Genomic DNA, 24,297 nt, shown 5'->3' on the forward strand with positions numbered 1-24,297 from the left:
GATTTCAGTGAGATTACTGATAAGCCTACAGTAGTCTGGGACCCTCTCTTTCTGCTTACATCTGCACCTTTATTTTCCCCATCATTTGGCCAATTGGAACAATGAAAGCCTTTATTTATTTATTTACTGGCTCTGCACAGCTGCCCTGGGGAGCAGTAACAGCAGTGGTTGATATCACAGTCGGGAGAACGGTGGCCAAGTGCCTTGGAGACAGTAGCCATTGGGAGAGATAGGCATCAGTCACTAGGGGTGCGGGGATGGTTCGTCGACAGGGGAGGCAGACAGCAACACACAATGTTTGTGTAGGCCTATTCTATTGTGGGCCTATTCTTCTTCCAAATTTGGTCCTGGAAGTGAATGGGTAGAAAATAATAATTGCAATGTCAGAACAGTTGATGAAATGAGCTTCGTTCAGAGTATCTGGCTGTCTTTGCTAACCTTAAGATGAAACCTCATCAAAATGTTCTCAAAGCTGGGTCTTTAAAGTCCCCATTTCCAGTGGTGACACTTTTTGCAAAGAATATAAAGGCTACAGTATCTGATGTACCATATTTCCAACTTATGAATAAAGTATATCATAAGAAAGGTCTCATTCCGATGTGATCTGTTATGAGCAAAATTCTGAGCGCAAAGCTTTTTTTCTGCGAAAGAGACAGTATTTCTGCTCCATCATCACAAAATATTCCCAGCATTAGCTGATAAAAGACTGTCTGAGTGGAGAAACAAGAATAACAAGAGGGTCTCCAGTGATAGTGATGCGCACTAGTCAGTTACTGGGCAACAACTGGTTGAATCAACGTTGTTTCCACATCATTTCAACCCAAAACATCTATGTGATGATGTTGAATCAACGTGGAAAACAAATTGGATTCGCAAAAAGTCATCAACGTAATGGCATTTGTCATTTTTTCATCCAATGACACGCTGAAATTGTTTTGTTGATTTCATGTTGAATTCATGTTAGTTGACAACTCAACCAAATGTAAATCAAAACTAGATGTGGAACTGACGTCTGTGCCCAGTGGGTCTACACAGTACTCTTACAAATAATACAGTAATATGATAACTTAGCAGACACTTCCATTCAAAGAAACCTACATATTCAGTGTCCCCATCCAGGAATCAAACCCTGATGTTTGATTGATGTTAAAGGACTATCACATTTTGTAAAACAACGAATAAAACAACCTAATATGTTACATACAAGAGCAGGTACTGGTCAACTAAAAAAAGAAACCCACAACAACAACACTCAAGCGGTGAAGAACCAAAGGTTGTTGACTACTGAATATAATAAGTGAAATGTGTTGCCTTGCCAACCCCAAATCCTCCAAATGGCATTGTGGAGTTGCTCAGGTATAGCACTGCCTTCCTGAAAGCAAAATAGTCTGATGTCATTGGATAGGGAGAGGATCAATTTAAACAGAGAGAAGGGCAATGGCTTTGAGAGGGAAAAGATCTGACCAAGCTGGTTGCTGTGTAGACTAATGTCAACCAATTAGTCATAAAGAGGTCAAGACAACCATTTCTGAAAGAGGAAAACACTGCTTATCACTTATGGGCAGACAGTAGCATGAAATGTGAACCCAATCCCATTTCAAATCAAATCAAATCAAATTTTATTAGTCACATACACATGGTTAGCAGATGTTAATGCGAGTGTATCGAAATGCTTGTGCTTCTAGTTCCGACAATGCAGTAATAACCAACAAGTAATCTAACCTAACAATTCCACAACTACTACCTTATACAAACACAAGTGTAAAGGGATAAAGAATATGTACATAAAGATATATGAATGAGTGGTGGTACAGAACGGCATAGGCAAGATGCAGTAGATGGTATAGAGTACGGTATATACATATGAGATGAGTACTGTAGGGTATGCAAACATAAAGTGGCATAGTTTAAAGTGGCTAGTGGTACATGTATTACATAAAGATGGCAAGATGCAGTAGATGATATAGAGTACAGTATATACATATGAGATGGGTAATGTAGGGTATGTAAACATTATATTAAGTGGCATTGTTTAAAGTGGCTAGTGGTACATTTTTACATAATTTCCATCAATTCCCATTTTTAAAGTGGCTGGAGTTGAGTCAGTATGTTGGCAGCGGCCGCTAAATGTTAGTGGTGGCTGTTTAACAGTCTGATGGCCTTGAGATAGAAGCTGCTTTTCAGTCTCTCGGTCCCTGCTTTGATGCACCTGTACTGACCTCGCCTTCTGGATGATAGCGGGGTGAACAGGCAGTGGCTTGGGTGGTTGTTGTCCTTGATGATCTTTATGGCCTTCCTGTGACATCGGGTGGTGTAGGTGTCCTGGAGGGCAGGTAGTTTGCCCCCGGTGATGCGTTCTGCAGACCTCACTACCCTCTGGAGAGCCTTGCGGTTGTGGGCGGAGCAGTTGCCGTACCAGGCGGTGATACAGCCCGACAGGATGCTCTCGATTGTGCATCTGTAGAAGTTTGTGAGTGATTTTGGTGACAAGCCGAATTTCTTCAGCCTCCTGAGGTTGAAGAGGCGCTGCTGCGCCTTCTTCACGACGCTGTCTGTGTGGGTGGACCAATTCAGTTTGTCCGTGATGTGTACACCGAGGAACTTAAAACTTTCCACCTTCTCCACTACTGACCCGTCGATGTGGATAGGGGGGTGCTCCCTCTGCTGTTTCCTGAAGTCCACAATCATCTCCTTTGTTTTGTTGACGTTGAGTGTGAGGTTATTTTCCTGACACCACACTTCGAGGGCCCTCACCTCCTCCCTGTAGGCCGTCTCGTCGTTGTTGGTAATCAAGCCTACCACTGTAGTGTCATCCGCAAACTTGATGATTGAGTTGGAGGCGTGCATGGCCACGCAGTCGTGGGGGAACAGGGAGTACAGGAGAGGGCTCAGAACGCACCCTTGTGGGGCCCCAGTGTTGAGGATCAGCGGGGTGGAGATGTTGTTACCTACCCTCACCACCTGGGGGCGGCCCGTCAGGAAGTCCAGGACCCAGTTGCACAGGGCGGGGTCGAGACCCAGGGTCTCGAGCTTGATGACGAGTTTGGAGGGTACTATGGTGTTAAATGCTGAGCTGTAATCGATGAACAGCATTCTCACATGGGTATTCCTCTTGTCCAGATGGGTTAGGGCAGTGTGCAGTGTGGTTGCGATTGCGTCGTCTGTGGACCTATTGGGTCGGTAAGCAAATTGGAGTGGGTCTAGGGTGTCCGGTAGGGTGGAGGTGATATGGTCCTTGACTAGTCTCTCAAAGCACTTCATGATGACAGAAGTGAGTGCTACGGGGCGGTAGTCGTTTAGCTCAGTTACCTTAGCTTTCTTGGGAACAGGAACAATGGTGGCCCTCTTGAAGCATGTGGGAACAGCAGACTGGGATAAGGATTGATTGAATATGTCCGTAAACACACCAGCCAGCTGGTCTGCGCATGCTCTGAGGACGCGGCTGGGAATGCCGTCTGGGCCTGCAGCCCTGGTGCTCATTGAGCGGAATGAGGTTTATATACAGTTGAAGTCGGAAGTTTACATACACTTACGTTGGAGTAATTAAAACTCATTTTTCAACCACTCCACAATTTTTTTGTTAACAAACTATAGTTTTGGCAAGTCGGTTAGCACATCTACTTTGTGCATGACACAAGTAATTTTTACAAAAATTGTTTACAGACAGATTATTTCACTTATCATTCACTGTATCACAATTCCAGTGGGTCAGAAGTTTACATACACTAAGTTGACTGTGCCTTTAAACAGCTTGGAAAATTCCAGAAAATTATGTCATGGCTTTAGAAGCTTCTGATAGGCTAATTGACATCATTTGAGTAAATTGGAGGTGTACCTGTGGATGAATTTCAAGGCCTACCTTCAAACTCAGTGCCTCTTTGCTTGACATCATGGGAAAATCAAAAGAAATCAGCCAAGACTTCAGAAAAAAAATTGTGGAGCTCCACAAGTCTGGTTCATCCTTGGGAGCAATTTCCAAAAGCCTGAAGGTACAACGTTCATCTGTACAAACAGTAATACGCTAGTATAAACACCATGCAGCCGTCATACCGCTCAGGAAGGAGACGCGTTCTGTCTCCTAGGGATGAACGTACTTTGGTGCGAAAAGTGCAAATCAATCCCAGAACAACAGCAAAGGACCTTGTGAAGATGCTGGAGGAAACAGGTACAAAAGTATCTTTATCCACAGTAAAACGAGTCCTATATCGACATAGCCTGAAAGGCCGGTCAGCAAGGAAGAAGCCACTGCTCCACAACCGTGATAAAAAAAGCCAGACTACAGTTTGCAACTGCACATGGGGACAAAGATCGTACTTTTTGGAGAAATGTCCTCTAGTCTGATGAAACAAAAATAGAACTGTTTGGCCATAATGACCATCGTAATGTTTGGAGGAAAAAGGGGAGGCTTGCAAGCTGAAAAACACCATCCCAACCGTGAAGCACGGGGGTGGCAGCATCATGTCGTGGGGGTGCTTTGCTGCAGGAGGGACTGGTGCACTTCACAAAAAAGTGGATATATTGAAGCAACATCTCAAGTTTTTTGTCATGAAGTTAAAGCTTGGTCGGAAATGGGTCTTCCAAATGGACAATGACCCCAAGCATACTTCCAAAGTTGTGGCAAAATGGCTTCAGGACAACAAAGTCAAGGTATTGAAGTGGCCATCACAAAGCCCTGACCACAATCCTATAGAACATTTGTGGGCAGAACTGAAAAAGCGTGTGTGAGTAGGAGGCCTACAAACCTGACTCAGTTACACCAGCTCTGTCAGGAGGAATGGAACAAAATTCACCCAACTTATTGCGGGAAGCTTGTGGAAGGCTACCCAAAACGTTTGACCCAAGATAAACAATTTAAAGGCAATTCTACCAAATACTAATTGAGTGTATGTAAACTTCTGACCCACTGGGAATGTGATGAAAGAAATAAAAGCTGAAATAAATAATTCTCTCTACTATTATTCTGACATTTCACATTCTTAGAATAAAGTGGTGATCCTAACTGACCTAAAACAGGGAATTTTTACTAGGATTAAATGTCAGGAATTGTGAATAACTAAGTTTAAATGTATTTGGCTGAGGCGTATGTAAACTTCCGACTTCAACTGTAGTGCTTCAGTTAGCACCTCGAATACAGTATGGATTTTACATTGATAATACGTTACAGGAATAGGTATTTGTAACCTGTGAAGTTTCTGAAACTGTTTTTAGGACTTGTATTTTTGTTCAACTATGGATGAAAACTATGGATGAATAAATTATGTTAATTTAACCTTCCAATTTAGGAATAAGTCTGTATGAAATGAAATAGTTACTTACGGACCATCGGTCACACACTTTGCTTCAGACATGGATTAAGCTGCCATGAGGGAAACCAAGGCTAATTAATTCCCTGTATCCTGACATGAAGGAATGACGAGTCTGGGCTCATGTGTAGGATCTTTTTCCTTTCCTCACAGAGTTATTGTAATGTTCACAATTCAATCATTAGCTAAATATAGAGACCAATATAAATGATATACCAAAAAGGCCTTTGATGTTTGGTAGGTTTCTGATATATCAGTTATTAATTACGAGCAGCATTGTATTGCTTAATAATTAATAATATTGATGAGAGAAAGTAATTTATTTAAAATTGCTTTAATGAAGTTAGTTTTCTTCCTCAGGTTTTAATTATTACAAAAACATCCATAATCCCTTAAACATGTATAAATCATGACATTTACATAGAAAATTAAACCATTTTAAAACTCTCAAACTGACCAAGCTTTTGTCAAATATATTCTGTGATAAAATGCCACAACATTTTGAAAACACAAACACATTTCTCTGGTCCTTCAAATTCTCTTGCCAACAAAATTACAGTAAGTAGGCTCCATTTGTCAATCTGGCACTGTGTTCCGCAATAACACTTTATTTAAAATCTATGTATCCCCCCTCCCCCAACAAAATATAGATTAAACTGTTATTGTCTTAGTGTTACTTGAACTCTTCTTTTGAGTTCAAACTATACCACAGAACCTCTCTCTCCACTGCTGCTCAGGCCATTCGCTCTGTGGGAACTTGGCTGCCCACTCCTCTGTATGGGAAACTAATATAGCTTCTCCCCCTTCTGTACCCGATCACCCATGTAGTGCAAAGAGACCTCTACAACCTCAGGAGCACCTTTAGCTGTTTAAATAGGAAACAAAGTGAGGGTTGGTCCCACATGCATACAGACTGAATTATTACTGTAGGGACCTATCAAAACCATAGGCCATTGCGGGCCCAGTCAGATTTAACATTCACATGAATTGAAATGAAACATAAGCCAGCCTGACAACTCTTGTCAAAACACATTGATATTGAAGTTATAAACAAGTCACTGCACTGATAATAAAGGTGCGAGGTCATTTGTCTGTGGGGGGAAATCATTTTAGGATCTAGGCTACTTCTAAAGCAACCAAGAAAACATTTTCTAATTCAAAGCCTAAAGAAAGGAACGGCACAGTAGCTGTGGGCAGTGCAGCCATTTGACGAAGCAGAAGAAACCTCTCACAAAGACAGAGCAGACAGAGCAGACAGAGCAGCCGTTCTTCCCATTTCCCTGTGTCATTACCAGAGGACAATGTAACCAACACTGGCCCCGCTGACCCTTCTACAGACGTTGCCTCATTATCAGCCCACTGCAGCCCCACTCTGCTCAGTCACCTCTTTCTACTGCTTGCCAATTAAAAATGATTGGCAGTGGCAATGTCAAAACTTCACAATGTTTGCATCCACTTAGCATGGCCACGCGTAAGCTGATGTTTGTGTAAACGTGCAACTACCTGTGAGCAAAAAAAATAAGATCTATGTAATGCTACTGTGGCTATGCACAACAACCAATGTCATTAAGGAAAGAATGAGCACTGCTTGAAAACAAAACATCATGGAGAATGGATTTGGAGAGTACTTAGATGCATCTACTGTCTCTGTGTCAGAGGTCCCATTGCTACATACCAAAATTGGTGTAAAAGGATGTAAAAAGGGGTGGTGTGTAAAAAAAGAAAGGGGGGTGAAAAAGGGGATGTGAAAAAGAAGCAAAGTCACTTGCAGGATGCAGGATCCAATCCAGATGGGATTCTGTTGTCCTGATTAAAATTCAAAGAGGGTGTGAGCCGATAGGCTGTTATAATTCACTTTTAGCATAGATTGAATACTGTTAGTCTATTTTAGAGATTTTATCTTAAATCTTACAGCTCTGTCAGGTAGAAGTAGGAACCATACATACATCAATTTGTCTCTTGTATCGGTAGATCTAATTGTTCTAAAGTTTCCCAGAGCCTCTGAACATTCTGTTTCTCCAAGAGGAGCTGCTAATTAGATATTTAAATTACAAAATTGCTTTAATTAACGGAAGCTATTACAGAGAGGAGAATGTAACCCAGTCTCATTAACTATTCATTGAACTATTCCTATTGTATCGTGTCTGTAATTGACAGTGCATTAGTTTCAAACACCTCTCTATATCAAATCTGACACTGAACTGTGTTTGCATCTGAGTTTTTGGTTATAGAATAATTCGATTTCCTAATGCAAAGACCTGGCACATCCATCATGACACACAGTCTGGCCTGGGGAAGACAACCAGATTGTCTCTCTTTGCTAATTCAATTGCCAAAGTTAAGTGGGCCAATTATGTTGGTGGAAAATATTTTGGCTCATAATCGATCCGATCCACCAGGCCTTTCATTAACCAGACCCAACAATTAAGAGGTTGATATTCCAGACTCAGGATTATCCTTATTGGCAATCAAAACAATCATCAAAATGGGCAATTTATCAAACGCCTACTTTCACATATCAAATTGTAGATATATTACATTCAATAATAAGATAACTGTGACTATGATACCCAAGCGACTTTGTGAATGATTACAAAGTGATTCCGATTAGGCTGACATTACCTTGCTCTACGTGGAAGAGGATGAGTCTGGCTAGGGTGACTTTCAGGGTGGACTCTCCATGGCCAGTACAGGATACTGCACCACTCAGGTTGTCGGCATACCCACCAGACCCTTATTTACCAGAGACAAGAGAAGGTCAAATAAAACTTCAAATCAACATACATAAACTGTTCAGATGAATCCAGTTCAATTATGCCATGAAAGAGGATAGGTTAATAAACAGCTACTTACCTATGATTGGAGAATCTCCTACTCTGCCCACCATTTTGTTTCTTATTCCCAGTGGAAGTTGCACATGCAACATTACCAGAACAGTCTACAGCAACGGCTCCAACAGTATCGTGGCCCCTACATGGAGAAAGAGCTACAGAATATTCTGCAGGTGATAACAGAGCACATAGTATAAATCTATTTGTGGAAACTCTCCAAAAAATCTATCAAAACAGATAAACAATAGGGTTGACATTATGGTCAATTTAGTTTGCACCTCAATTTCTCCAAACCTCACAATGTCCTTTCACAAAATGAGAAAGAACATTGATGTTCTGTACATGCAGAGGGAACAGCAATAGTCCGTTTCTTCCTACAAATGTGTGGTGCAATTTCAGTTTTGACAAGGAAAATGCTCGCTGTGACAGAGTGAGCATTTCCATAAATACTTCCTTCGAAAAACTGCCCTTCAGAAAGCATATGTCCCATCATCATCTGCCTGTATACAATGACAGGAAAGAGTCGATAAACATTCAAAGTGGTCCTGTATCTTGCCTACTGTATTCGTGCTGCATATCCAGAAATATACTGGAATACATTAAGATGATTTCTGGGGAATAAATGTTGAAACGCTTGTTGATAAACACATTTTGTGACAACAATGACACAACTGAGTATCCAAAACAAGTGTAAAAACCACACACTAGTAGGTGACTGACCTTGACTTGACAATTTATTTGAGATTTTTCATTGCAAGGTGCATAAATGAACACCATGTTTCCTGTGTAGATTGAACGTGTTGATCGTCCGTGCACCTTACCTTGAAATGAAAAATAACAACTATTGTCAATGGTGTATTGGAGGCGAAGTCAGGTGCAGGAGAGCACAGTATAATGAACAGGCGCACTTTTATTATAGTTCCAAAAAACAAGAGCACTACATGAATCAAACACGCTCAAAAAACGGAACATAAAAGTAAAGCGCGTAAACTAACACCACATAACATGAAACAATTACACACAAAACATGATGAGAACCAGAGGGTTAAATACAAGTAGATTGATTGGGGAAATGAAAACCAGGTGTGTATGGAAACAAGACAAGACAAATGGATATATGAAAAATGGAGCGGCGATGGCTAGAAAGCCGGTGACGTTGATTGCCGAACGCCGCCCGAACAAGGAGAGGAGCTGACTTCGGTGGAAGTCGTGACAACTATATTGAGGTCAAGGTCGTCGTTTACTAGTGTTCGGTTTTTACACTTGTTCTGGATACTAGTTCCTGGCAAAATCAACACCTTGAACTAGATACAATACTTCAGGGTTTTCTCTTTCTTTGTTTCAATGAAACTAAAATACTCAACACAGACAGTATTGTATGTAAGACATTGCAGGTGTATGGGTAAGTGATATTGTTCAAGGTCATAACAAATAACATCCGAACTAATGTTTCAGCTAGTAAAGTGGTTTACCACCACTTTAAAAGGAGTATTTGTGAGAACCGGTTAGGGAGAATTCCTGATGGCAGACATCAATCAAATTTGACAGGTGGCTGATTGTGCCATTAAATCACTACTGATGGTTGGATCTGGCTCACGGGTTCAGGTGAAAATAGAAAGTGTTTGACTCTATTCTCAAACTCCTGTAAGTGAAGAGCAGTTTTGTGGTGAATCTTTAAATGTATATATATTCTGGCAATCCTCAGGGAAGATTGATGTCTTTATCTAACATGGTTATGGGATCAATTCTACTTTTTAAATCACCACCAAGCCATTATTCTGGTAGTATCTTAGGAGATATAAAACTTTAATAATCTAAGACATAAAATGTCTCGTGACCTCAGTGAAAAGTGCAACAATAATTTAGACAAAGTGAAATCTGATCCTCAGGGACCATATAGCCAGCTAAGGTGTAAATGTAACTAATACAATGTCCCTGTGGGCCCTGAAAGACACAGCTAATTACCATTGTAGTTGAATACAGCCGTGGAGCATACGAATGACCTTGCCAACTTATGTCAGCAGCACACACCTAGCTGTGCGCTGTCATCTCCACGCTACTGATGTTATATACTGACCAGGGTCAATTCGACTGGGCAAAGGGTCTCGGCATAATCGCCTTAAATGAAGTCTGAGAGTAAATTAGTTCCAAGGGCTCTGTATTAAAACACATAAAGAGCCAATGCATTGGACTTGAACACCAGGACACCATGAATTAGGAAGCAGAGGGTGAGGCAGAGAGAGGAAAGGCTGTAGTTTAGCCAACTGTCACTCAGCACTTCCAGACAGCATACTATTTGTTCTACTTCTTCCCACCGGGCTTGGGGTTGTTGGAGTTAAGGTGTCCACATGCTTCCCATCCAAAACAGATGTACAAGTGTGTATTATTATGAATGTGTGAATTGGAAATGTGTTTTTTGCATATCCCAACTCCTCCTGAGACGCCCTCGGAGAGTGGGGTCACGGCAAACCCCAGGCTATGTGTCCCCTATCTCCAGCCACTCAACACACTCACAATTTCCCAATAGAGTCTAGTGCTTCCACCATGTCATGCAGCTCAGAAATTTCTGGGCTGCCAGAGTTACTCTACAGATAACTACAGACCTTGAGAAATGGTGAGAAAGGGAAAATTTGCGAAGTAGTGAGTGTCTGACCAGACAATCTCCTTTGGGGAGATGAGAAGGCTGTGTTGGTTGTGTTGCAGGTGTATTCTTATCCTTCTATTCAGACACATTTACACACACCACAGAAAACACTGCACAATCACTTTATCTAACTTTGTCAGCTTTGTCAGCTTTGAATTTATTCATATCTCGGCTTTCTACTTGCAAACTAGCTTAAGGCCATTAAGTTCCCAGCTTCGTCTTTCTTTCTCTCCCCCTCTCTTTGTTCTCCTATCTCTCATACAGTAAAAAGCTTATCATTTTCAACAGTCAATGTGGTTGTTCAACAATGACACCACTTTGCAGTGTTGCTGAGTTTCTTAGCTCTGACATGTCACTCAATGGGATGGAAGGCTGGGAATGGAAGCCTTCTCCAGAATTACCACACCGTAACTGTCAGATCATCTATCACACAGCCTGCCGCTGCTTCTCTCACATTCAGCCTGCCTCACAGATTGCTTCCCCTACTGTGTCAACTTGTCTCGTTCCTTGGCAGTGTGCAGCGATGGACCAGCTGTCTATAGAGAGAGAATTCATTTCATAGGATTTCTGGGTGGTTGTTGCACATTTCTTCAGCGCTCCGCTGCATGGCAGGCTTAATGCCTCAGTGATGTCGTTTTCATTTACTGTAATTACTTTGCGGTCTTCAGGAGGATGAAAAGCCTATTTAACATACTGTAATGTGAATATAACTCATCAGAAAGGCAGGTTATAATTTAGTCTGACTTTATGGTATTTCTTAGGTTGGTGTTACAGAATAGTTGCAAACTATATGTCCAAGCCAAGGTATAACAAATGACTGGAGATTCTTCTTACCATTGAGAGTTGAAGAGCTCCTTCACTCCAACAGCATAATTCTTGGCCTTCTCCCTCTCCGTTCTCTCACATTCTGTCACCAGGGTGTCTGTGGGGACTGTAGGTATGCCAACGCTTTCACAAAACATGTTTGCACCTCTGTCTGTCAACATGATGTTGTCAATAAAAACAGACAATTAAAATTGATGAAGTTTAGATTTGTTTTTTGAACATTAGACCGTAATAATATTACATGTGTTACCAGTATTGAATTGTGTGCAAAGAAATGAAAATAAAATGGTAATAATCTGAATGGGAATTTTTCCCCTCTTCTGAAGAAATTAGTAATCCCAGGCACTATATAGCAGTGAGTTGCCTTAGACACATCCTGTCATCCATTATGCTAAATCGACATTTCCCTCAGAGCAAATCTATTAGCCCCTGGTTATGTAGCATCACGGCCCATTTAAGCCTATCAGCAAGCCTGGCTCACAAGACTGGCAGGTAACCTTGACCTGCCTGTTATGTCCCGTAACACTATCCATAACATCTGAGCCACATCTGATCTTAAATCCATACCTGTTGTGTGAATGCCATGAGTCTCACACCTTCCTCTGATACAAAACCGCGATGGGCCTTCATTCATCCAAAGTGCAATTCCGTCTTGTTCAATCTAATATTTATCAGCCTTTCTCTTGGTATTTCCACCTATATAGCTGACATGAGATTTCTATGAACAACAAGGAGGAAAGCGATACAGTTCATTTCTTTGTGATAATGGGGAGGAGGATGTTGATACACTTCTGGGGGGATGGAATTGGTTGTAATACTGATACTATTTTAATCTTTTAATCTTTAGCCAGGAAATTAGGGATTCAGTCTTCAGTGTTGAGCCACTTGCTGCACCTACCAAAAGGGTGTGATATACTCTTTACGTTATATTGAAACTATGAAAAGATGTACATGTTTCTGGAGTCACACTTCTAACCAAAAAGGCCAAAGCTAGTCTTTGTGCTGTAATCACTCTATTTCTTCCTGCATCTCTCCTCTTTCTCTCACTACCACTGTTTTCATTCCCGGCAATGGAGGGAATGTGAAAGTCACACCTTTCTAGAGATGAACTAAAACTGCTAAAGGTTTTCTAAGCTTATACATAGCCCATTTGTAAATAGCCCATCCAACTACCTCATCCCCATACTGTATTTATTTATTTATCTTGCTCCTTTGCACCCCTGTATCTCTACTTGCACATTCATCTTCTGCACATCAATCACTCTAGTGTCTAATTGGGATATTGTAATTTACTTCGCCACCATGGCCTATTTATTGCCTTACCTCCCTTTTCTTACCTACTTTGCACACACTGTAAATATATTTTCTTCAACTGTATTATTGACTGTATGTTTTGTTTATTCTATGTGTAACTCTGTGTTGTTGTATGTGTCAAACTGCTTTGCTTTATTCTTGGCCAGGTCGCAGTTTTAAATGAGAACTTGCCTACCTGGCTAAATAAAGGTGAAATAAATAAAATAAAAAATACATAGAGTTAACTGACAAAATAATGGAAACACGTGTGTAAATGAGGGATACAAAGTATTTTGAAACCATGTGCTTTCACACAGGTGTGTTTCCTGGGTTAATTAAGAAATTAACATCCCATCATGCTTACGGTCAAATATAAAAATGCTGGGCAGGCCATTATTTTGGTTACCATGGCTATGCCCCCATAGGAGTACAATGCCATAATCCACAGGGCACCAAGTGGTGACTGAATGGTTTGATGAGCATGAAAACGATGTAAACCATATACCAGGGCCATCTCAGTCACCAGATCTCAACCTAATTGAACACTTATGGGAGATTCTGGAGCAGGACCCGACACCGTGTTTTCCACCACTATCAACAAAACACAAAATTATGGAATTTCTCATAGAAGAATGGTGTCGCATCCCTCCAATAGAAAGACACTTGTAGAATCTATTCCAAGACGCATTGAAGCTGTTCTGGCCCAATACCCTATTAAGACACATTTAACACATTTAATCCTTCATTTTGGCAGTTACCTGTACATTCTCAACTGTTCTAAACGTAGAACGGTCTTAATGTTTTGTTTTGTCCTGTGTGTGCTGTAATGGGAAACAGGAGAACACCATTAGAAACTTTTAAATATTAAAATGGTTATTCATGTAATTTCTCTGTCAGGCCAGGTGCACTCTAGATAACAGGAAGGAACACAGGGCCAGTGAAGCTTGATCGCTGCATTGATCATGCCCTGATGAATTTTTAATACCAAGCTGTTAAACAGATCTGCTAGTGAGTGCAGAGCAGATCAGAGCAGGACTATGGTCTTTCAGGGTGGTGACAGGAGCCCAAGATCATCCATTCTCCCAGACATTTGGCCACTATTTTGTGTTCCCTGAGTGACAAGGTGAAGTTTCACCATGTTTTTTAGGTTACATGATGCAAGACTTGTTAGTATCTAATCTTTAAATTGGTAGTGTAATGCAGTAGAAAACCAGCACACTTTGAGAATATAAATCCACGCAGAAAAAAGGGGTAAACTAGGATGGTTGGAATCTCAGCGGTATAAACACATAGTACTTTGAATTGTCAGGCTAGGTAATAATGCACTGATTTGTTGGATAAAACTAGGAGACTGTTATTTTTGTCTGGGCTTGCCTAACTTCAGAGACTCTGAAGATTGGATTCTTTACAGTGGCTATTCAGAAAACAAAATTGTAGCAATATCGCTGTGTGGTTATGTTTCAAAGAGTCTAGAAAGGGATTCATGACTTCAAATGTGTATCTCCGCTGCAGCTGAGCAGACTTCACCAGAGGAAATTAGAAGAATCTGTATCCCAAACAATTCATTATAAACCCTGTCAGTTATTTTGATGGAAGGTGTCAGGCAAATTAATAAATCATGGAAGATGTTATGTTAATATGATACGCTGTCAGTCTTTTGCAACAGGCCTTCATCTTAGTGGTGTTTCCCATCCATTTTCAGATAGCATCTGGAGTGAGCTATTAGATGACAGCATTACAAGATTACCAAGTAGCCAAGTGAGAACAAAGATGCCTCCCGCCCTACACATTCTACCTGTTAATAACCTCCTAGCTGTTAGACTAAATTGTTCTGTTCATTCTGTTCTGTGAAATCTGAAATGGACAGCGTCACTCCATTATCTCATCACGTTCAGTGCTACATCACATATTAGATCTGCATTTTTCAATGAGTTAGTCCTTAATGTCCCTTGTGACTAAATCATATAATCAAACTATAATTCTCATCACCTGAAAGGATCAAGATTAAAATCAATCAAAAACCAGCCTCCATTGATTATCCTTTGATTTCTGCTAAAAGGAAATGGTCAAGCTTTGAAGGATGGCAATAACCATGTGTACGGGATCTGTGAAATGTGTATAGGTGCGGAGCTTTTGTGAAATAGCACAGTTACAAGTGGAAATCAAACTGGATGGACAACAGAAATAGAGGAAGGACTAAGAACAAACAAGAGAGAACTATTATAAAGTAGACTGTGTCTGTAAAATGTGTATAAGATGTATAAATTGAAGGTAAAAACAGAAATGTTTATCAGTTTACTCCAATTGGGGGATCGGTGGTAGGGTTTGCGGGGAATAATAATAAGGTATATTCTTTAAAAAAGTATGTATGTCTATATAGGTATGTGTATGTATATATGTGTATATGTATGCATACGTGAATGGATATATATATTTACCCCCAAAAATATGGGGGATTGGAAATGATGCAGACAATTACATTGGAAGCAACATTCTTTCCGCAATATTAAGCTGATCCACCCCTAAAAAAAATATTTAAAAAAATAATAATTTGAACAAAAAAAATTTAAAATTAAAAAAAATAACCATGTGTAGAGAAGTTAATTCAATGACATCTCTTACACAAGCGCCCAGATAAAAACTGCTTTCCATACACAGTAGATTCTGTATAGCCCCCTATAACTATCTTTATCATTGCATTCAAACCAAATTCCTTCGTAAATAATCAGCCTTCAAGTTATAATTTTCAGGGACTTGACTTTTATAGCAAAATATTCAATTGAATTGCAACCGTAAAACAGGAGAGTTAACAGAACTCACACTCAAAATTGTATCAATGACAACCATATCAGTTACTATCCAAATTCATCAAGATGTAATGGTTCTTCACCTTTCAGTAAGCTGTTTTATCATGTGATTTATCAATTATTCACAATGTCTAGCTCTGGTAAATCTGTGTGCCTGATCAATGTGATTCATCTGGGGCGGCAGGTGGTGGTTAGAATTAGGTAGCCTAGTGGTTAGCGCGTTGGACTGGAAACCGAAAGGTTGCAAGATCAAATCCCCGAGCTGACAAGGTAAAAATCTGCCGTTCTGCTCCTGAACAAGGCAGTTAACCCACTGTTACTAGACTGTCATTGAAAATAAGAATTAGTTCTTAACTGACTTGCCTAGTAAAATATATCTACACACCTTTGCAAATGTTTTCAGAAAATAATTGCCTGGTATTATAGCTCTTCATATGTTATACAGTGCCTTCGGTATTCAGACCCCTTGACTTTTTCCACATGTTGTTACGTTACAGCCTAAAATGTACGCTACAAGCTTGGCACACCTGTATTTGTCAGTTTCTCCCATTCTTCTCTGAAGATCCTCTCAAGCTCTGTCAGGTTGGATGGGGAGCGTTGCTGCACAGCTATTTTCAGGTCTCTCCAGAGATGTTTGATTGGGTCTGGGCTAGAGGTTGATCGATTAATCGGAATGGCCAATTAATTAGGGCCGATTTCAAGTTTTTATAACAATCGGTATTTTTGGACACCGATCATGGCCGATTACATTGCACTCCACGAGGAGACTGCGTGGCAGGCTGACTACCTGTTATGCGAATGTTTGCAAGGAGCCAAGGTAAGGTGCTAGCTAGCATTAAACGTATCTTATAAAAACAATCAATCTTAACATAATCACTAGTCAACTACACATGGTTGATGATATTACTAGTTTATCTAGCTTGTTCTGTGTTGCATATAATCGATGCGGTGCCTGTTAATTTATCATTGAATCATTGCGAACTAATTTGCTAGAATTTTACGTAATTATGACATAACATTGAAGGTTGTGCAATGTAACAGCAATATTTAGACTTATGGATGCCACCCGTTAGATAAAATACGGAACGTTTCCGTATTTCACTGAAAGAATAAACGTTTTGTTTTCGAAATGATAGTTTCCGGATTTGACCATATTAATGGCCTAAGGCTCGTATTTCTGTGTGTTATTATATCATAATTAAGTCTATGATTTGATAGAGCAGTCTGACTGAGCGGTGGTAGGCAGCAGCAGGGTCGAAGCATTCATTCAAACAGCACTTGACTGCGTTTGCCAGCAGCTCCTCGCTGTTTATGACTTCAAGCCTATCAACTCCCGAGATTAGGCTGGCAATACTAAAGTACCTATTAGAACATCCATTAGTCAAAGGTATATGAAATACAAATGGTATAGAGAGAAAGAGTCCTATAATAACTACAACCTAAAACTTCTTACCTGGGAATATTGAAGACTCGTGTTAAAAGGAACCACCAGCTTTCATATGTTCTCATGTTCTGAGCAAGGAACTTAAACATTAGCTTTTTTACATGGCACATATTGCACTTTTACTTTCTTCTCCAACACTTTGTTTTTGCATTATTTAAACCAAAGTGAACATGTTTCATTATTTGAGACAAAAATAGATTTTATTGATGTATTATATTAAGTTAAAATAAGTGTTCATTCAGTATTGTTGTAATTGTCATTATTACAAATATATATATAAAAATCGTCCGATTAATCGGTATCGGCTATTTTTGGTACTCCAATAATCGGTATCGGTATAGGCGTTGAAAAATCATAATCGGTCAACCTCTAGTCTGGGCTCTGGCTGGGCCACTCAAGGACATTCAGAGAGTTATCCCGAAGCCACTCCTGCGTTGTCTTGGCTGTGTGATTAGGGTCATTGTCCTGTTGGAAGGTGAACCTTCGCCCCAGTCTGTGGTCTTGAGCACTCTGGAGCAGGTTTTCATCAAGGGTCTTTCTGTGGCCTCCCGGGTGGCGCAGTGGTCTAAGGCAACGCATCGCAGTGCTAGCTGTGCCACCAGAGATTCTGGGTTTGAGCCCAGGCTCTGTCGAAGCCGACCGGGAGGCCCACGCACAATTAGGCCAGCGTCGTCCGGGTTAGGCCGGCAGGGATATCCTTGTCTCATTGCGCACTAGTGACTCCTGTGGTGGGCCGGGTGCAGTGCATGCTGACCAGGTTGCTAGGTGTACGGTGTTTCCTCTGACACATTGGTGCGGCTGGCTTCTGGGTTGGATGTGCATTGTGTCAAGAAGAAGCAGTGGTTGGGTTGTGTTTCGGAGGATGCATGGCTCTTGACCTTCGCCTCTCCTGAGTCTGTACGGGAGTTGCAGTGATGAGACAAGACAGTAACTACTACCAATTGGATACCACGAAATTGGGGTGAAAAAGGGGTAAAAAAAAGAAAAAAGGATCTCTCTGTACTTCGCTTTGTTCATCTTCAATCCTGACTAGTCTCCCAGTCCCTGCATGATGGTGCCAGGTATCCTCCAGACGTGATCCTTGGCATTCAGGCCAAAGAGTTTAAATTTTGTTCCATCAGATCAGAGAATCTTGTTTCTAATGGTCTGAGAGTCTTTAGGTGCCAAGCGGGATGTGGCTTTTACTGAGGAGTGGCTTCTGTCTGGCCACATAAAGGCCTGATTGGTGGAGTGCCAAGCAGCCAGCTCTAGGAGTCTTGGTGGTTCCAAACTTCTTCCATTGAAGAATGATGGAGGCCACTGTGTTCTTGGGGACCTTCAATACTGCAGACATTTTTTGGTACCCTTCCCCAGATCTGTGCCTCGACACAACCCTGTCTAGGAGCTCTACTGACAATTCCTTCGACCTCATGGCTTGGTTTATGCTCTGGCATGCACTGTCAACTGTGAGACCTTATATAGACAGGTGTATCTCTTTCCAAATCATGTCCAATCAATTGAATCTACCACAAGTGGCCTTGTAGAAATATCACAAGGATGATCAATGGAAATAAGATTCCCCTGAGCTCAATTTCGAGTCGCATAGCAAAGGGTCTGTAAACGTATGTAAATTTAATATTTCAGTTTTACATTTTTAATAAATTAGCAAACATTTCTAAAAACCTGTTTTCACCATCATTATGGGGTATTGTGTGTAGATTGCTGAGGATTTAAAAAAAACTTTTTTTAGAATAAGGCTGTAACGTAACAAAATGTGGAAAAAGTCACGGGGTCTGAATACTTTCCGAAGGCACTGTATATGTTCTGACCTGACACTTTGTACTTTCAGCAGCTCAGAGGAGTGAAGTGCTATATTTGGTTAGCGGAATAAAAGCCCTTTAGTACTGGAAAAGAAGCACAAAAGGTAGTAAAAGAGTGACACAAACAAAGGTGAGATGTTTCTAAAGACGGTTAATTAACATGGCAACTAGTGCTGAGCAATTTAACCAACATTCTGGTTATTTTTCATTCTTAAACAACTAATTGGCCAACATTGGTTCAATTATTTGAACTCAATGAGCACATTGTGCAGCTTCTGTTGTGATAAATCATAGGGAACTGTAGTTTCCAACAGGCCAATATTCTACATAGTTTAGGGCAGAAAACATGGTTATTAACTACAATGACCATAATCCATTGCGCGCATACTTGTCCGGTGTGTTTGTTTCTTTTACGTCTGCTACATAAGGTTAGTGTGGGGAAGACAAGGAGAAAACGAGAAAAGACAGAAGAATGCGTGATGGAGAGGGATGAGAGAAGTTGCTTCACGAGGTATCTCTACCCGAATATAAGGTTGAAGTCAGAAGTTTACATCCACTTAAGTTGGAGTCATTAAAACTCGTTTTTCAACCACTCCACAAATTTCTTGTTAACAAACTATAGTTTTGGTAAGTCGGATAGGACATCCACTTTGTGCTTGACACAAGTAATTTTTCCAAACATTGCTTACAGACAGATTATTTCACTTGCTTACAGACAGATTATTTCACTTATTATTCATTGTATCACAATTCCAGTGGGTCAGAAGTTTACATACACTAAGTTGACTGTGCCTTTAAACAGCTTGGAAAATTCCAGAAAATGATGTCATGGCTTTAGAAGCGTCTGATAGGCTAATTGACATAATTTGAGTCAATTGGAGGTGTACCTGTGAATGAATTTCAAGGCCTACCTTCAAACGCAGTGCCTCTTTGCTTGACATCATGGGAAAATCAAAAGATATCAGCCAAGACCTCAGAAAAAAAATGAAGACCTCCACAAGTCTGGTTCATCCTTTAGAGCAATTTCCAAACGCCTAAAGGTACCACGTTCATCTGTACAAACAATAGTACGCAAGTATAAACACCATGGGACCACGCAGCCGTCATACCACTCAGGAAGGAGACACGTTCTGTCTCCTAGAGATGAATGTACTTTGGTGCGAAAAGTGCAAATCAATCCCAGAACAACAACAAAGGACACTGTGAGGATGCTGGAGGAAACAGGTACAAAAGTATCTATATCCACAGTAAAACAAGTCCTACATCGACATAACCTGAAAGGCCGCTCAGCAAGGAAGAAGCCACTGCTCCAAAACCGCCATAAAAAAAGCCAGACAACGGTTTTCAACTGCACATGGGGACAAAGTTCGTACCTTTTGGGGAAATGTCCTCTGGTCTGATGAAACAAAAATAGAACTGTTTGGCCATAATGACCATCGTTATGTTTGGAGGAAAAAGGGGGAGGCTTGCAAGCCGAAGAACACCATCCCAGCCTTGAAGCATGGGGGTGGCAACATCATGTTGTGGGGGTGCTTTGCTGCAGGAGGGACTGATGCACTTCACAAAATAGATGGCATCATGAGGGAGGACAATTATGTGGATGTATTGAAGCAACATCTCAAGACATCAGTCAGGAAGTTAAAGCTTGGTTGCAAATGGGTCTTCCAAATGGACAATGACCCCAAGCATACTTCCAAAGTTGTGGCAAAATGGCTTAAGGACAACAACATCAAGAATTGGAGTGGCCATCACAAAGCTCTGGCCTCAATCCTATAGAAAATTTGTGGGCAGAACTGAAAAAGTGTGTACTAATTGAGTATGTAAACTTCTGACCCACTGGGACTGTGATGAAAGAAATAAAGCTGAAATAGATCATTCTCTCTGCTATTTTTCTGACTTCAACTGTACATGATCTAAGTGATTGATTGTTGATATTCAGGTGTTGTAAAAGTATGCCTTATTTAGGGAAATGGAAAAGGGGATACCTACATTCAACTGAAATGTGTCTTCAGCATTTCCCCCAAACCCTCTGAATCAGAGAGGTGCGGAAGGCTGCCTTAATCCACATCATCGGCGCCAGGGGAACAGTGGGTTCACTGCCTTGCTCAGGGGCAGAACAACAGGTTTTTACCTAGTCAGTTCGGGGATTCAATCCAGCAACCTTTCGGTTACAGGCCCAAAGCTCGTGTCCGCCAAGCTTTGAGGAACTACAAAAGTTATTTTATCAGACAGCATAGGCAGCAGCTTTATAGAGATGAGATGATGACTTGGAATGAAATAATAAAGTCATCAAATATAACAATTGTAATATACACAACAACTGAAATATTTTACTAAAGTAAAGTAACGTGAATAAATTAAGGATAATAAGTTATAAGCAGTATTGGGCAGTCACTGCCTTTATGAGACTCTTATTAATTGTTGTATTCTGTGTTACAGCATTCAAACCACATAACGCATAGTGCATTTAATGCAAAAAAAATTATCAAACCCGAAATGGAAAAACGTGATTTTTTAATTTTTTATTATCGAACCGAATCCAAACCGACCTCAAAAAGCACTTAGGACGAAGAGGGAACAAAATCCACCATTTTATAGTATTCTTCCAAACAAACCAAAATGGATGATTGACCCGGGCTGCAGCCTGATCAATACTGTACCTAGCGTTCCTTCTCTTCTAGGAGACGTAACCAGCATGCATTGTTTAGCTGATAAGAGGAAATAAGAAAAGATTGGACAAAGAGAAAGAAAACCTTTTCCATCACAGCGCGGGCCAGTGACACAGGGTTGGCGATGTTCTTCACCGAAGACACAGCTCCAGCAGCTAGAGTCCTTCCATCCATAATGATGGAGTCCAGCTCCACTTCTCCATTAGTATTCAGTACCGCTGCATGACCTGAAATGAAATGGTGGGTCACATTCATCAGGGGTCAGGCTCTCTCAGACCATGACTAAAGGAAAGAGTTGCTCAAGAGTTTGTCATTCAACCTCAAAATAAATAGTATTTTTTTTTGCCATTTCTTACTTCAGACAAATTGAAAATCTATTGATATTTGTGGCAGCGTGGTTGCATATTTTGAAACACTTTCTTCTTCCTAACAGTGTTGATAGAAAAGTTTATCAATGTCAATGGAGTACAAAGAGCTGCCTATTGCTGTGTAATAACACAATATCAGGTCTCTTCACTACACCCAGAGGTCATTGAAACTTGCAGTCTTTCCCCCCAAAGTGAGATTGCATTAGTCACCTATTGATTAGACCTTGCTCTTGAGTGCCGACTGCTTCAGTGTATACAATTATCCTGTGATGAAGTGCTGATTTCGCTCCAATGCCTTAAAGAGGATCTGGCATTTCACCTAATGTGGCAGTTAGCCATCACAAACTAGATGGGTCCCGATAAACTGCGTGTGTTAATGAAGTGTCTTGTGCTTCCCTATGGTTTGGTGTAATCCGAGGAATGCTCCAAACCGTTCAATGCCATTAGACTGATCGTTAAGTAGACTCCTTACGCCTTGATCACACAGATCATTGCGCAAAATAGTACGCAGCATCATCTGGACATGCATACAACAAAAATTAATGATTCACCTTCTGCTACCATTTCTATCATAGCAGTCTACGCATACAGGTTGGCGCCTACATTCGATCATTCCAACGTATCCACCACACAGAACGCACTGCAACTGCCTCAGCAACACAATGCTGTAAGGCAAACACAGTTCCATTGGAAAATAATGATCTTCTGGTGTACCAAAATGCAACGACGCTGTCAGTGATTGAGGTGTCAGAAGTACAAAAGGAAATACAGTGGAATGTGAGAGAATAGATGACATGTGTTACATGGAACTTATCACATATCATGATACCGTTCTCATTTGAATACTACTGTCAAGGGGTGCGTAACTGGTGGCATGGAAGTCAAACGCAGAGAGCATAACTTGGTAAATAGCCGGAGCCCGTTTAATGTACATAACTACAGGCATACAAAAGTAACAAAACACATGGGCACAACAACCCGTATCGCACCAGCCACATAAAGCACACGTACTTACAATAAACAATTCCCGACAAGGACATGGGAGAAACAGAGGGAACATATACAACATGTAATTAGGGAATTGAAACCAGGTGAGTGCGACAACCAGACAAAACAGATGGAACATGAAAAATAGATCGATGATCGCTAGAAGACCGGTGACGTCGACCGCCGAACACCGCCCGAACAAGGAGAGGAACCGACTTCGGCAGAAGTTGTAACAACTACCATATTCTACCTTTGGAAACTACATCAGAAAATGGCATGAGAAAATATTCAGGCCCTCTGTGAAAAATGCTTAAGATTATAAAGTGAAATAGGGTCAGTGGGTAGTGTTTTAAATGTGACATTTGCTGAAATCAAACTTAATTGAATTATTGATTTAAAAAAATCCTAATGCCTCCTCCTCGGATGAGGAGGAGTAAGGGTTGGACCAAAACACAGCGTTGTATGCAGACATAATTGATATTTATTGAAGACAAGACGAACACGAAAAACACTTGGAAAATTACAAAACAACGTAGACAGACCTGAACTTGAGAGCTTACATAAACACGAAGAACGCACGAACAGGTAAGACTAGCCAACCGAATTAACAAACGAAACAGTCCCGTGTGGTGACACAGACACAGGAACACAAACACCCACAAACAAACAGTGAGAATAGCCTACCTTAATATGGTTCTCAATCAGAGGAAACGTCAAACACCTGCCTCTAATTGAGAACCATATCAGGCAACACATTAAACCCAACATAGAAACACAACACATAGAATGCCCACCCCAACTCACGCCCTGACCAACTAAACACATACAAAACAACAGAAAACAGGTCAGGAACGTGACAACCAGAGAGAATTCACTATAACAAATGGAGTTTGCAAGCTATATAATTGAAGCCTAAAGTAAATGTTTATGTTGAACCAATTGTAAAACATTTGCATTTAATTTTAATGAAATTTGAACTTATTTCGATCTCTGCAAAAATATGAAAATATCTACGATGTTTCAATAGAGAACTATCATCATTGAAGATACAATTCAAACCACTACACCAGCAGCACAGGGAGATCTGCCTGGAGAATAATTGGGTGAGCTCTGAGTCTGAGTGGTGATTGTACAAAAAGTACCTGCATCAAAGGTTGGGTTATCTTCTAAGGCCCTAACAGCCAGCTCAACAGCATCCAATGCACTGCCTCCTCTCTTCATAGCCAGAAAGCCTGCAGTAGCTGCAGACTTCACCCCATCCACAGGCCTTAGCCATATCATCCGGGATGGCCCATGCGCCGCCATGCACAACTATTACTGGCTTCAT

General features: G+C 40.8%; 1 protein-coding gene across 1 annotated transcript; it reads right to left on the reverse strand.

The window, feature by feature from the left end:
* Positions 1 to 5,976: 5,976 nt before the first annotated feature.
* Positions 5,977 to 24,297, reverse strand: si:dkey-103j14.5 (isoaspartyl peptidase/L-asparaginase). The gene is given in 10 exon segments (XM_055929210.1): positions 5,977 to 6,056; positions 6,059 to 6,106; positions 6,109 to 6,168; positions 7,926 to 8,036; positions 8,157 to 8,206; positions 8,208 to 8,273; positions 11,613 to 11,775; positions 21,699 to 21,842; positions 24,113 to 24,234; positions 24,236 to 24,297. Coding segments are annotated over 10 exon segments (906 nt in total).

The sequence above is a fragment of the Salvelinus fontinalis genome, chromosome 1 (assembly GCF_029448725.1).
Source record: "Salvelinus fontinalis isolate EN_2023a chromosome 1, ASM2944872v1, whole genome shotgun sequence".
NCBI lineage: Eukaryota > Metazoa > Chordata > Actinopteri > Salmoniformes > Salmonidae > Salvelinus > Salvelinus fontinalis.